Source organism: Aotus nancymaae, unplaced genomic scaffold (assembly GCF_030222135.1).
Source record: "Aotus nancymaae isolate 86718 unplaced genomic scaffold, 86718_ANA_hifiasm-v0.15.2.pri h1tg000003l, whole genome shotgun sequence".
Taxonomy (NCBI): domain Eukaryota; kingdom Metazoa; phylum Chordata; class Mammalia; order Primates; family Aotidae; genus Aotus; species Aotus nancymaae.
In genome coordinates this window covers 63,193,476-63,209,366 of record NW_026988414.1, presented here as the reverse complement: position 1 = coordinate 63,209,366, position 15,891 = coordinate 63,193,476, and the positions used below count along the sequence as shown (strand labels likewise).

At 37.4% G+C, this 15,891-nt stretch overlaps 1 protein-coding gene across 32 annotated transcripts in view; it reads right to left on the bottom strand.

Annotated features, from left to right (window-relative positions):
- The window catches only part of PTPRD (protein tyrosine phosphatase receptor type D), a 1,411,192-nt gene that overhangs the window by 117,966 nt on the left and 1,277,335 nt on the right, over nucleotides 1-15,891 (bottom strand). For all 32 annotated transcript variants that reach the window (XM_064381700.1, XM_064381675.1, XM_064381734.1 and 29 more), the window contains one exon: nucleotides 12,758-12,870. In XM_064381700.1, coding sequence (XP_064237770.1) covers nucleotides 12,758-12,870 — 113 coding nt within the window. The remainder of the gene's footprint in view (nucleotides 1-12,757; nucleotides 12,871-15,891) is intronic.

Sequence of the window (15,891 nt, the reverse complement as noted above, 5' to 3'; positions counted from 1 at the left end):
GATTGAGATCGCTAATATTTCACACACCTATAGGTGACTGACATTCACATGCAAACACAGACAGAGAATGACATGCACCACAGCTCATTGACGAGAATCACTGACGGCACAATCAGACACCAAAGTGAGCTTCAAAAATGTTTCCACTAGTAGCAGATTGTAGAGGTTGGGGCTGCAGCCTTCTCCTGGATGCTTACAAATGGCCACACTAACAGCTCCACGATATTTTGCCCCAGGTCCCCATTATTCAACCCCCAGCAAACCTACAATCTACTTCAGGTGTAAACATCTTTGTCCACGGATGAGAAATGAATTCAGGAAAGTGAGCAAATGGTGAAAAGACAGGAGGGAAAGTGGGTGAAGAAAGAAGGAAAGCAGAGACGGGGTTGACACATTCTAGTTCATTCAGCCAGTGGAAGATATATTAATTTCATAGATTCCATGAAAAATAATCCACTATTAATTCTGGCAAATCCTGTGTCTTTCTGATGTTTTCTCTCTTTTCATAGGATTTGTATTTTATTTCTTTCCTTTTAATTTTACAGAAGTATCATGAAAGAGCATGGCTGACTCTTATCTTACAGACACAAATTCCAGCTGGCTAGAAAAACCTGAACTAGCATGTCCCCAGGGAAGCCACTGAAGCAGAAAAGAATGAGGGAGGAGCTCAAACTGGAAGCCATGTTGACACTCTGCTGTCACTGTGGATCTTTGGAGGGAGGCTGTAGAATGATGGCCATTGAGTCAACAAGACATGTGACTACTTTAAGGGCATTTTAGGAATTATACCATTGTTAAAAGTCACCCGGTAAGTTTTTTATCTCAAATGCCAAATTATCAATGGTTCTGGTAAGTTATGTAAAAAACTACCCCGCTTTTTGAAGACTATCACTTTAGCAACTGTTGTGAATTGCGGTGGTTTAGTTTTTATGGCTATGAAGGTCTGCTTCCAGTCAGCTAAAATTTTAGTGGCGATCCAATAAAACTGAATTGCTTGGAAGGAGAAATTCTTTGTTGGTGATATAATAATGCCTTTGGAACAAAATTTTGGAACTCTTTCTGAAACTTTTCTGTATTAATGGTAGAATTGAAATAATTTACATTTTGTGGAAGGAGTGAGTGGGTGACAGTGATCTGTTATTATATGATCTTATCCAGATGAGGCACCCCCAATGAAAATAATGGAACTGCAAAGGCATAGGTGACTTTAGGCTGATCTGGAAATGGAAATGGACTGATATGGACATCGTTACAGTGCTTTAACAGAGAAAATAATAGAGACAAAGATGTTTAGACCTTTTCGAGCGAATCGTGGGAGAGAGTTATTATCATATATGGACTGAGTGGTGGTTTGGCTAGAGAGGGAGGACACAGAGCCAATCAGGGAGGCGTAGGGGACTGAATTACTGCTCAAAGCTGCAAAAAGTAAAGCCAGTTGGAGATGGGAAAAGTATTAGTATAACAGCAGTAGAAGACCATAATAATAACCAAAGATGCGATCAACATATTTACTTGTGGCATGCACTGGCATATGATCTGGAAGTATTACATTGGAAGCTTATTAAAGAAAAATTCAAGCAGACCTACATTGACTCATTATATTCCACATCAGAATATATATACATATATCTTTCACATGCAAGATACCATAGCATTAAAGACTCGCTACATAAAACTTGTTGGATACCACATTACACTCAATTTCTAGAACAAGTAAAAATGGCAGATGGATGTTTCACAGAAAAGGGAGGAGAATTTGTGTGAATCCAACGGAACAGGAGAAGGAATCCTGGCCTGGAATACTGGACATGGGTTCTATTTCTGGTTTTGGCATCTACTAATAGGAACAAATCACCATTTGTCAAGCACCTTGATTTCTTTAACTCTTAAAATAAGAGTATAGAAGTAGGTAAATTCAAGAGCCATTCTCTTCTTTTTAACTTTCATCCTTCCCACATATAGACAGAACTTCTGAACGGAGAGGGTCTATTGAACATGGTTCATATGCAAGGCTTCTAAAAGTTACTGTAACTTTTCTTTGAGGGAGGGGAGAGTACTTACTTTTTACAAATGGAAAACTAGTACGCAGTTGAATTGTCTACTTTCTGAACTATTTAAGTTTGTTGCTATTTTCTTTCATTAGCCAAAACATATACACAGTCTATTTACATCATATATCGGAAAAGACTGAATGCCAGCATAAAAATAATCCTCAACAAGAAAAATCTTCTAGGTTGAAACTGTTTAGCTCATACCAGAAAACAATTACCAAGGATCTACTTCAAAATATTGTTACACAGTTCTGCAGAAACATCTCCACTGCCCAATACTGAAAAAAAAAGTTATGTGACATAAACAAGTATGTTATATTTTGAATGAAAATGCAGATACTAAGAAAACTATGAAGTTGACCTCACTGTGGTATCTTTTCAATGTTTTGTCTGGCAACCTGACCATTGCTCACCGTCTATAAACCAAAGTCTTTACAACATCAGAGTTTTCACATTTGAATTATTTGATGAGCTTTAAAGTTCTTTTTGTCCTTTTTTTTTTTTTCTGCAGCGTGTACACCAGATCAATTAATTCAGATCTCTGGATGTGGGGGCTATATATTGATATTTGTAAAGTTCCCCAGCACTGGCTGTTAGTCCTATGGGACTTCATGATGGTGGGGCGGGGAGGGGGGGCTATAACTCCATTTATGACTTTTTTCTTTTTTCTATTTAGAAATCATATCAGGATGTATGAGAATGAGATGAGCTTATCTCTTGGTGAGATTCTTGAATCCCCTCTAATGCCCCATTAGCAAGCTTTAGTACTTTAACTATTATTAGCAGCAAAGAACTTGAAGCACAGCTAACAGTGAGGACTCGCCAGTGTCATGACCTCATCAGTTCAAAGCTACAAATGTACAATACAAATGCATTTTAAAGGCACACCTCAAATCTGAGCAGAGTTTTCATTTTGAAGCTATGATCTCCACAACATAGAATCAACATGAAAAATGACAGAAGCAGTCACTGAAATCTGCCTTAGGTTGGAGGAAAAAACAGGATGGCTCCCTTGAACAGGGTATATATTTGTGACACTAATGTCATGGTGACTTCCTTGTAAGAAGTAAACTTTAAAATCCTGGCATTGCAACCTAAAAGGCACCTTAGAGATGACTTAGTCTAGCACTTTCATTTTATACAAGAGGACTCAAATCCAGAAAAGTTACGTGACTTTTAAACATAAGACCGGAAAGTAAATAACAACATCTGAACATGCAGCTCAGGCATCTTTCTCCTGTACTATTTCTAGAATACCATTTGTGACCTTCTAAATAAAGCAGGGGCAAAATCTCCACGGATGGAAGGGGCCAGGTTGTTAAGATAAATGACTGAAGATGGCTAAGTATTATATAGTCAACATTTTCACACACCCACAAAATACGCTCATTCCCATTTCCTCACAGTGAGCAAGTTTCCAGAGCTGGCTTTTGTTTCTCTATTTTGAACAGAGCCTCCAGAAAGAACAATAGTTCTTTACTATGTGAAAAATAGCTATAAGCATGACATAAATGGCAACTAACGCTTCAGTCTCAATGTCAGTCATCTTTAGGGCTGGTGTGCATGTGGCGGACTTCTGAAAAGGGTGAAACTACTGAGCTCCAGGACTTGCTCTGCCAAGTGGGAATGCAGGGCTAATCAGATCAGATTTTTTAGGTTTTCAATAGCCACTAAAAATCCAGATTATCATGTGATATTTCCTCAGTTTTCAATGTTGACTCAAAATTTTGTTAAAATTTAGTCAGTGTCAAAAGATAAGCTCTTTTGCAGACCACATTTGACTAACTAGATTATGGTCTCTGTTTTAAAAGAACAAAACCCTCTTTCTCACGTGTATGTGTGCGTGCACGCATATGTGTGTGAGTGTGAATTAGAATCAAGGAGTGTTGTGAGCGACAGATTGAATGCTTGTATCCACAAGGCAATGGACTAGATACCGAGCTTTGTGCTGGGGATGTAAAAGTGTGCATGGGTTAGTCTACCTCCCCGTTTGCCTCATCTGATCCCCCAATAATTCTACCAATCAGAAAAATGAAGCCCAGAGGAGTTAAAGAATTCGATCAAGGTTATCGTTATCAGCAAAACCGTAGCTACATGAGGAATTTGATCCCATACCTTGCCCACTCTCATTTAGCACATTTCTCATTACGCCATGCTGTCTCTCAAATCATTTAACACCCCTGGATAGGTGGTGACATGTACATAAAGCTGCACCTTTAAGACTGTTTAGGCTCTCTATGCAGCAAGACAGAGATCATAAACCATCCTTGGTTTGAGAAAAAAGTGTCAATATAGTAACTTCACCTAGGGTATCTGTTTCAATGGTGGAGAAGAGGAAAAGAGGATGCAAAAATGTATCTGTATTTTCCAGTTACTTCTTGCCAAAATATCTTTCCACGAAAACATAAACTAAAGGTATTAATTTACAATGTTAAAAACTGAAATACTATTTGGTAGAATGTTTTTCTAGAAACTAATTTATGGTATTTTTGCTTTTTAAACGTCCTGCTCTGTTTTATTAAGTCAGTAAGGCTACTGAATGCTTCAAATGACTTCATTATCCATAGAAAAATATTTATTAAACATTTGCTCTGTTTTCATATTTTTAAACCATGCACTGAATGCAGTAGGCACTATAGAACTATTCTGCTAAGTAGAATTTTTTAAGTCCTTAATAATGGTGGTACATCTTTTAGACGATTTTTTTTCTGTCACTGCATATGTGTGTCTGTAATGACTCAGTAACAGTCTCTTCATGATTTTCCTTACTGACAAATTGTGATACAGGCTGGAGAACAGTTTGTGCTAATGGACCAAAGAGAGGCTCATTTTTTCATCAAATCAATTATCACAGTCCTAACAGTCGACTTCCACCAAATTAACAGTCAGAAAGAGAAAATTAGTTCATTAAATATTTGCCATATTTTAACATAATTTATGCATTATTTAGAATTCCCTGAATGAAATACAAATACTCTGCTATGTTTATTATTTGTATCACAAACTAATGATAAATTAAAGATAAAGAGAACATAGATTTGTAAGCTTCCTGATATAACAATAATGACAATTAGATTTAATTTATGACTGGAGAATCATCATTAAATGAAAGACTCTCCAAAAGTGCTTTTATAGGTAAGCATTGAATGGCATAATTAAAATTCAAAATTTGTACTTGTTTACAGGAGTTTCAGTCCAGCCTGAGAAACAAAGGAAGACCCTGTTTCTGCAAAAAACAAAATTGTTTTACATGAGCCAGGCATGATGGCAAACGTCTGTGGTCCCAGCTACTTGGGAGGTTGAGGTTGGAGGACTGCTTGAATCTGGAAGGTTGAGGCTACAGTGAGCTATGACTGTGCCACTGCACTCAAGCCTGGACAACAGAGCAAGATCCTAGTTCAAAACATTTAAAAAACTTTTTTGTAAAATTCAGTTCTAATGCAGACTTTCTCAAAATACAGAATTTGAACAAACTATGTTCCTTTATATCAGAAATTTGGCACTTAGATTTAATGAATCATCATTTTCAGAATATCAAATAGAAAGAACACATCTGGTATTCTTAACCTAGGTCACATGCCTAAATTCCTTACTGTATAAAATGAAATATGAATATATGAAGAAAGCATTATAACAATGGATCTTGTCAGCACAGATCTACTTAATAGTATTAATAGATTAGAAGACATAGCTCGAGAGCTTTTTGAAGCCCATTCAGTTGCTGTGCAGACATTTCTGCTGCTGATATCACTATGTCTGATCCGTTAACTTTTTACGAGTTTGTTTTTATTTTTCACAGCCCATCAATCACCTACCATCCATGTATGCTTAAGGGCAAAACATATTAAAGTCATCCAAGGAATGAAAACGAGGTCTTTATGTTGTAACATCTGATCATCAAGTTCTAAATCTCTTTTCCTAAAAGGTGCAAGCATAAACGCTATAGTTTTGGTTTTGTTTGCAGGTATTTTGGGGCCAGAAAGGAGATATGAACAGGGACAGCAGATAATTTAATACTGAATATCCAGGCACAAGAAAAGGTAATGACTGGTGCATCACCAATGCTATCAGTAGTGTCTTCTCTTACAACTTTCTTTGTACTGAAAATTAAGTGGATTTCTCTAAGATCCTCAACCTCTAAATTTTCTTTGCGGGGGAAAAAGAAGAAAAATGAACACGTATTAGTAGTTTGTTTGGTTTTCTTATATATCATCTTTTTTTATAATATTGCATTTATCTTCATCATTTTGTCCAATTCTAGAGGCCATGGGCCAGAGGGGTCAAACTGTCAGTAAAGGATTTTTACAGCATTTCAAAAAGTCTGTAATTGGGTCTCTCCATCAAAATGGTAAATATGTCTACCCTAGGACACTGCTATCATATTTCCAGGTGTCTAACATGCAGAAACAGCAATGATGGTGTCAAAACATATGGGCTCAGTAATGCTCATTACAGTAGTATTTGTAATAGCAAAATATCAGATATAACTTAGCCTCCATTAATAGGGAATGAGTTAATACATTTTGATATATACAGAACAGACTACCGACATTGCCATTAGCTGTTAAAAAGAACATAAGACATAATACACTCACTTGCAAAACGGTGTGTTTTTATATAGTTAAATGTTACAACAGCAAATTGTGTGTGTGTATACATATATGACATATTGTATACATACACACACACCTACCTGGTGTATATCATTTAAAGAACTACATATACAAATTAAGTCTAGAAAGATATACATGAAATAGTATATGGCAGATATTTCTGGAGACTAAATTAGAGTAAAAAACTTTTTATTTTTACTTTAAGTACATCAAAAAAAAATGAAGTGGTGGAATGAAGAGTAATTTTTCTTCTCTAAAAGTGCTTTTCTTGGCCCATTTCCCACCATATGATGATAAAAATTTTCAAACATACAAAAAAATTAAAGAATAATATAATGAACACCGAAATGGTCACAATCTATAGGCAATAATTGTTAACAAGTTGTTTACTATTTTCCAAAATTTTCCCAATAAATGTGTCGCTTTTGAAATTAAAAAGAAGATGTACTGGGAGGGAGAGACTAAAATAACTAAGAAATTGTTTAAAGAAGAAAAAAAAGAAAACTTTCCTTCCAAATGAGGCTAACACAGTTACTTTCTGTTTAATAAGCAACACGTGCGTCAACCTATCCTAAGGCAAACTCAGTTACTGCTGTCGGCAAAGATGTATGGCGCTTAATAGAAGTTTCCTTTATTTATTTATTTTTTGAGACATAGTCTCATTCTATCACCTAGGCTGGAGTGCAGTGGCATGATCTGAGCTCACTGCAACCTCTGCCTCCCAGGTTAAAGCAATTCTCCTGGCTCAGTCTCTGCAGTAGCTGGGACTATAGGTACTCACCATAACGACCAGCTAACTTTTCGTATTTTAGTAGAGACTGGGTTTCACCATATTGGTCAGGCTGGTCTCAAACTCCTGACCTCAGGTGATCCACCCGCCTCGGCCTCTCAAAGTAAATGCATCTTTTATAAGTGAATATTTTCTTCCCTTCTTCCATACACCTTAAAAACTTGTAAAACTTGATCAGCAGTTAATAATTCTAGTAAATTTCTCTACTACACCACCTGCCTCTTTTACTCATTTTGTCCACCTTATTTTATTACCTGTTAGAACTAATAAGTCAAACCTTAGCTAAATGATACCTTCCTAAATACTTAAGTCTCCATTTTAATTGGTAGAGTTATTGGTGATAAGACTGATGTTACTTAAATTGCCTGTTCCACACTAATTCTGGCTGATCTTGTACACTAACAATCAGTGATTCATTGTTTTAAACCATTATTCTCTGAAAAGATTAGGTAGTTCATGTTGTCCCAAATATTGAACCTCAATAAGATAGACATTTACAATCATGCAAAATACCTACAATTTGAGGTGCCTGCTGTCAACTGTGAAAGCATGAGCTTCCTCAACCTGTTCAGATGCTTACATACAGTGTTTCACTGATTGACTTGATTTTTTCTTTTTCATTTTAAAGGCTATTTTAATAATGAAAGTGTACAAGCACCAAAAATGATAACTGTTCCTATGTATTTGTCCAGACCTACCATTTGAACCCATCACTTAAGTAATAAATTAGTCCTAACACTCTGCAGCATCCTGGGATCCCATCAGACTGTTCCTAGAAAAACTACCATTTACGGAAAAACAGAACATTTATTCAACAATTCCATATTGTCTCTGACGCATCAATGGGTTAAGTCACAATTATATTGAGCTCAACAAGACAAAAATAAAATAGTTTTAAAGAACAGGCTGGGTTGGCGATTCTTTTTTCACTCATCTTAATGCTAAAAAGACCAAGAACTTTCTTGTCAGTAACATGTTAGTGGGCTTCAGCCCTGAACCATCTCTAGCTGCCAGCACCATCAGTGACCTCAGAATGAGAAGATACAGCAACTCCTTAAGGTGCTCTGTACAAACTCAAGCCCAAGCTGCTTCTTTGGAAGGCTATCAGCAGTGTCACAGAGTGACTTGATTCTTGTCCAAAAGTTTGAAAATGAGGCCGGGTGCAGTGGTTCACACCTGTAATCCCAGCACTTTGGGAGGCTGAGGCAGGCAGATCACCTGAGGTCGGGAGTTCAAGACCAGCCTGACCAACATGGAGAAACCCCATCTCTACTAAAAATACAAAATTAGCTGGGCATGGTGACGCATGCCTGTAATCCTAGCTACTCAGGAGGCTGAGGCAGGAGAATCCCTTGAACCTGGGAAGCAGAGGTTGCAGTAAGCCAAGATCGCACCATTGCACTCCAGCCTAGGCAACAAGAGTGAAACCCCATCTCAAAAAACAAAAGTTTGAAAATATGCTGAAGTAATGTTCCTTCCCACACTCTTCTACCTCATGAGGATGGTTATACTGAAGAGAGAGAGAAAAAAAAAAGCAGGTTTCTCTGTCCTCTCTTTGTGCCTTAGCTGAGCAACAGTGGATGGAACTGTTTGTGGTATTGCATTGAAGGGTACAGTTCTTTGACATACTTAGATTGTTGGAATGCTAAATTTATATGAAATTAGGAATGTCAGACAAAATTAAAGAAAAAAGATCTGACTCCTTAAATCTATATTCTCCAAAAGAATAAATAACTTAGAATGTAAATGAATCTTTCATTCACAAGATGATTTTTTTGAGAAAGCAGAATTTATAGAACCACTGAACTAAGCAATGTGCTTTCTTTACTTTCTGAAAGGCTTACTGAATTTCAAATGGTAATGTTTGTTTGCCATTTTGTTATTCGTAACAGACCCATTAGAAGTGGAAATCAATTTGCCTTTGGGAACAAATTCTGTACTAGGTACTGGTTATATAAATCATAGCATTTCATTTCATTGAAAGACATTTTCTGAACATAAGATGGGGATTATTAATTCTCTACTTATGTATATTAATATTCTCAAGTGTTATAATATTTGGGGATAAGCAACTATACATTTATAGTAGATATCATATATAAAAAGCCACATTCAGACAGTTAAATGTAAATAATTTAAAAATCTAAAAAGTAAGCAGCATCATAGCACCTGTTAAGCAACACCTAATAAAGGATTACTTTATTTCATTATCCAAGAAAACCCTTGATTCTTTATGAAAAAGAAGAGAAGAAAAAGCACAAAAGGGTTAATGGGTTAACAACCCCACATTTTGCTCTCATCCTATTGGCAAGTAATTAAGGTAATTCACAGCCACTGACTAAAATTCATACAGGCTGAAGCATAGGGTCACATCTCTATGAATTTCACATTAACAGCTGAGTCTATTTCCTTCGTAAAATGGTAAAAATTTTTCCAGACAGTAGGCCACAACATAGAGCCTGGGTGGCAAATAAATAATTTCAACAAATCAAGCTTAAGTGGATTGCTTACCTGAGCCAAAGGGCATAACGTATTGCTTCCTGAGTGAACAGATGTGCTAGAATCTTAGGACGATCTCTCCTTTTCTAGTCTCCTCCTCTACTACATCTCCTCTCTTATCTCATTTTGTCCACTTTATTCCCTTACCCATTTGAGGTGATAAGTCTAACTTTAGTTAAGTGACACTTTCCTTTATACTCAGGTCTCCATTTTAATTTTGTAAAGTCATTGGCAATAAAAGACATGTTACAATTGTAACATTCATTCTTATTTCTGGTATCTTATATCAAATTTAACAGATTCTCTCTATAAATGGATATAATATCCCCAATTACACTGGGAAAATTAAATTGCTAATAGAATTCTTGAGTTTGGCCATATTTGCAAAATTACACCTGAAAGTGAGAAGTACTTGCAGACAGAGGTCTCCTGGTTGAAGACATTCCTATTCTGTTACCCACAGTCACCAGCACCTGCTAATCATTCTCTCTCATAGACAGCTCTCTTCTTTTGGGGGTATCTTTGCCTTTCTGCTCAACCTTACACTGTGTTTTTACTTCTGGTGAAAGACCAAGGTTGGTTCCAGCTCAAATGGCACTTTATGTCAAAAACAGAGGAAGGAGGGGCACTGCAGAGGTAGCAGGAAGGTACTAAGCAATCTGATCCTTTTTTCTTTCTTTCTTTTTGTTTTTTTTGAGCCAGTCTCACTCTGTCGCCAGGCTGGAGTGCAGTGGTCTGATCTTGGCTCACTGCAACCTCCGCCTCTGGGTTCAAGTGATTCCCCACCTCAGACTCCTGAGTAGCTGGGACTATAGGCATGCACCAACACGCCCAGCTAATTTTTTTTTGTATTTTAGTAGAGATGGGGTTTCACCAAGTTGGCAGGATGGTCTCAATCTCTTGACCTCATGATCCACCCGCCTCAGCCTCCCAAAGGGCTGGGATTACAGGCGTGAGCCATTGTGCCCGGCCTGATCGTTTCTTCTATTTCCACAATGTGTTGCTCTTTTAAAGGGTGAAGAGGTAAGATATGCAAGGAATCATGTAGCAGATCGTTTCTTCAGCTTTTGGGTCCTCTATATATTGAGTATGCTGAATTGAAAGGAATATAAATTCCTGGGTCCATTATTAAGAAGTTGCCTATAGGCCAGAAGTGGTGGCTAATACCTGAAATCCCAGCACTTTGGGAGGCCAAGGCAGGTGAATTGCTGGAGCCCAGGAGTTGGAGACCAGCTTGGGCAACATGGCCAAACTTCATCTCCACAAAAAAGACAAAAAGTTGGCTGGGTGTTGTGGCATACCCCAGTAGTCCTAGCTACCTGGTAAACTGAGGTGGGAGGATCACCTGATCCCAGGAGGCTGAGGCTGCAGTGAGCCGTGATTGTGCTACTGCACTCCTGCCTGGGCAAGCAAGTAAGACCCTGTCTCAAAAAATCAATCAATCAAACAACCAAAAACAAAGAAGTTGCCTGTAGCCTCAAGTGTCAGTATCCTTCTATTTCAAAAAGCACGGAACCAATAAAATTGACTACAGTAACTTAAATCATATCAACTTGCCTTAATAAACCACTGAGGAAGCAACTCAATGTGACGCATCTAGGGGACTATGGCCATCTTGGAAGGTGACCCAAGCTTGTTCAATCACAAGTTCCCGGTGCATGATGAAATAATTTTTTTAAAGTCTAACCTCATATGAATTGGAACGCTTTTTTTAAATATCAAAATTATGATGATTGTATAGCCACATTGAAAATGCTAAACATTTCTTTCAATGGAAATGAAATGGTTACTATAATACATCTACATATAAAAGAGAAAATATGTTGAACATAATAAACTATCTTCAAACTAATTCACTGTGGAATGTGTAGTGTAACATATCTGCAGTGTATCATACCGTGAATCAGAACATCCATATGACGTAAAGAAACTTGTCTACAATTTGTGGGGCAACATTACAACCACATTTTAATTCCAAAGACTTCTTAGATTAGCTCCACTTTGTTCATGATCATAACTTACTAAGATAGGGTCACTTGGTTTTAAATTTTCAGCTCCCTCTGCCATTCACAATTTGCCATTCATTTGGTATAAACATGCTTTAGTTGAATGAAAGCAAAATAGATCTGGGCCTGAATAAACAATATTGTACAGAAGGCCCCTCAGCAGGAATATTAGTATTCCTCTGTTGAAGCACTTAATGTTCTTTTTTTAAGAAACAAGTCTGTTTTTGGTTATCCTCAGTCACTTTACGTTTCTCTCTAGTAGGAAGCCTGAAGTGGTTAGTGAAATTTAGTACAGGTAATATTTAAAAATATTTGCCTCATTTTCTCCTTCTTTCCCTCCCTTTCTTCCTTCCTCTTTCAGAGTGCCATAAACACAAAATACAGAACAAATCTATGCCTTTCCAATGGGATGAAAGATGTGTACAGTCATCCATCCACTTACTCATTCATTCACTTGATGAGATGAGAAAAGGAATTCTTTCCAGACTGATGTTATTGGAAATAATAAAAACAATAATCAAACCCATAAACATGGTAGGTATTATCATAAAGACTATAGTTTTTCCCAAATTTGAAGGAGAACTGCATTTCCTTTTCTTCCCCACCCCACTTCAGGTTTGCATAAAGATCTCAATTTCCTTTCAGACTTGCTTGGGCGAGTCTCCACAGTATAAAAATAAAAGAGCAGGATGAACAAAATGGTTCAAAATAAAGTGATATATTCAACTCTTAATATCAATTGAGCTGTAAAACTTTTGGTAGAAACTGTGTGTGGATAAGATGTGTGGCGCTTCTTACCCGGTGTCTGAAAGTTAAGGCGTCTCAGTTCTACAGGGTCCGTTGGGTGGTGCGAAGGGATCTCCTTACTGTTCGGTATGCTGCTCTTTCTAGAGTCGGACTCTGCCCTCTTCCTATAGGGAGAAAATACAAATTTAAGAGGAAAACAAAAATCAGTTGAAACAGATAAAAAAGCAGAGAGTTGCACCTGCACTCCCCCACCACCTCCCAAGTTTTCCGTTTCACAGCTTTTTAACCCAGCTGGCTTGTGACCAAGTTCGGGTTGCTTTTCCTCTCTTGGCCTACAGTGTTGTCTCAGGTCTAACATTTTTGTTTAGGTGGATGATCTTGAAGTCTTCCTCCAACTCTAGGATTAAGTAATTCAGCAACTCTGCCTTTAGGCTTCAAGGGGATCTTGGTGAGAGATGCTTGGACCCTTATTGAGCAATTGTCTCCTATCTGCTAGTTCTATTTGTGAGGAACAGGATAGGATACCCCTAAGTCACCAATACTAAGATTGTTGTTGGCTTTAAGCTGAACAGCTAAATCTGTCCCCCTTATCTCTTTCTAAGTATATATAAGTGGTGACTACACAGTGGAGATGCTTTAGATTTTCCCATTAAGGAAGGTAAATACAAGTGTATTTTTAAGATGCCAAGTTATCCTAATACGTAGGAGAATCGGTATCAGGTAAAACAAACCTCCTCTTTCTCTTTCAAATGTGAAGGAAAAAAACAGTATTAGCTGTTAACAATGTTAAGCTAACTGTGATTAATATGTTGTTAATGAAAGGTTCACAGAAAGATCAGAGAAAAAGTAATTTCACCTGGTGGGTAGATCAACTTTCCTGATAACCATTCAAGGTACCATTGACAGTGCCTTGTTATAAATGTGATTCTTCACACAATACATTTCTTCACCTTTGTTTTAAAAGCTATCTACTAGCATTATTAGATATCCCCATTTAAGCTCTCCTTATGTAATTCTAACAAATTTCTATGCAAGAAATGTCAGATTGATCTGTACATAAGATCTTTATCCATTAAAAAATTAATCACAGAGTCATAACTATCTTCTTCCAGCTTGAATTAGATTAAAAACCCATTTAATCAATGGAAGCCATTTTAAAACAGTGCTTTTTTTTTTTTTTTCCCAAATACCGATGCCTACAATCTCTATGCTAGAGTCACAATCCTAGTATCTAACCCTTGCTCAAAGCAAAGGCATTTTTATTTGAGGGGAAAGGTGCTGCACAGTGTTTAGGAACTTTCCTTTTCTCTGTTCGATGTGACTGCGGTACAGCTCATTAGCTTTGCTGTGGCAATGGGCTCTCATTCAATGCTACCCAGGTTGTTCTATGGTTAGTCAGAGGGCTCCTGTTAAATAGCCTTTCCTCCCATTTCCGCTCATCTGTATAAAATAAAACTAACCAGGGGATGAAGAGAAGATTGACACCAACGGGAAATGCACATGATTTGCTCAAGTACAATGCCTTCAGCGAGACATCCTTGATGGAATACAGTTTCGTGGGTAAGTCCTATTAGACATGTTGCTTTCTCAGTACTTTGGATTAACCTGTCTCAGGATTTCTCTTTCTACCTAAAGGTGTCAGATACAGCCTTGGGACAAAATGTACTGCCAAGCCATTCCACCAATCAGAGGTGAGCAGTATTCTGAGGCCTGCCAAGGTACTGGCAGCTCCAGTTCTATGGAGTAGAAAAGAAGAAGGAAAGAAAAAGAAGAGATGAAGGGCTGGTGAAAAAGATATGAGGAGGAAGAAAAAGACAGGCTCAGAAGACCATGTGAAAGGAGGACATGATGACCAGTTTCAGAGGAGGCACTGTCACTGTGTCTATGCTATGGGTCTTTTTGCCTCACCACACTAAGAGATTCCTCTTACCACTGAAGACGCAAAATTGAAATATGAAACGTCACTGGGTACAGCTAGCCAGCTAATGCCACGTGATACATATGGTTGGTCTTCTCACTTCAAATAATACCGATAGACTGTCTCATGTTTTGACATTTTGCATAAGTTGGCACACATGCATTTCTTTACTAATGTGTCAGGCCCAATGACTAAAATTTAGATCTTTCTCCCTTCCCAATGTGGCTCTGCCATTCTTGCAAGATTATGGAACCCAGAATTAGGAATATCTATCTAGGCAAGAAAACTGCTTTACTTTTACAGGTATTGTAGAGTAACCTCCTTATCTTCTTTTTCCCCTTGGCTGGGGTGAGTGACACTGAGCTGGAGGGACAGAAAACAAAAGTCTCTAAAGGAATTCAGCCAATTTCTCTGGTACCAGGAAAGTTAGAAATTACATCTTTTCGCAAAGATGTGAGTCTCAGAAAACTCAAGACATGGGACAAAATTACAATTCACAATTGTAATGAACAGAGAGGTGTACTGACATTTAATAACTAACTTCTCTTTCACTGTATATTTAAATGAAATTCTTGCCAAGCTCTCACACTCTTGAAATCCTAGCTAAATAGAAAAGCAGCTGCTTAAATGTATTTTTGCTTAGTTTTGTTTCGATGATCACAACATCAATAATTCTGGCTGTCCACATTCTTATCACATTATTTTTAAACCACTTACTATGTGATGTTCTAGAATGTTTGTTTCCTAACACAGCAACAATTTTTAGGAAAGGTGGAAGATGAGAGTTTGGCCATCATTGGTAATAATACTAAAGAGTTTTAAAAAGTCGTCATAAAATGTTAAAAGACATATAATGGTCTAAATTAGGCTCAACATGAATATAAGTAGTAACATTTTTCCTGATAAATTTCAGAGGTCTCATCATTCTCATTTTCAATTTGAAAAATGGAAAGAATAATGACTAGAAACGGATTCTAAGTTTTGCCTTGCTACACTATATTTTTGTCTATTAAGATGACAAAATGTTAGTGCAAATTTATTTGTTGCAGTGAGAGGTATCTATTATGTGCAGGAGTTATATAGGTGAAAAGGAAAGGGAAGATCACTTGACAGTTTGGATCTGTCAGAAACTGCTAATACTATCAAAGCAGGTGGTTGTTTGGGATGCGAGTAATACACAACACAAATGCCGCTCTGGTCAAGGGGCATTTAGCTTTCACCAGGCTCTCATTTCGCAGGGGAAGAAAAAACAAAGGGAAGTTAAGTG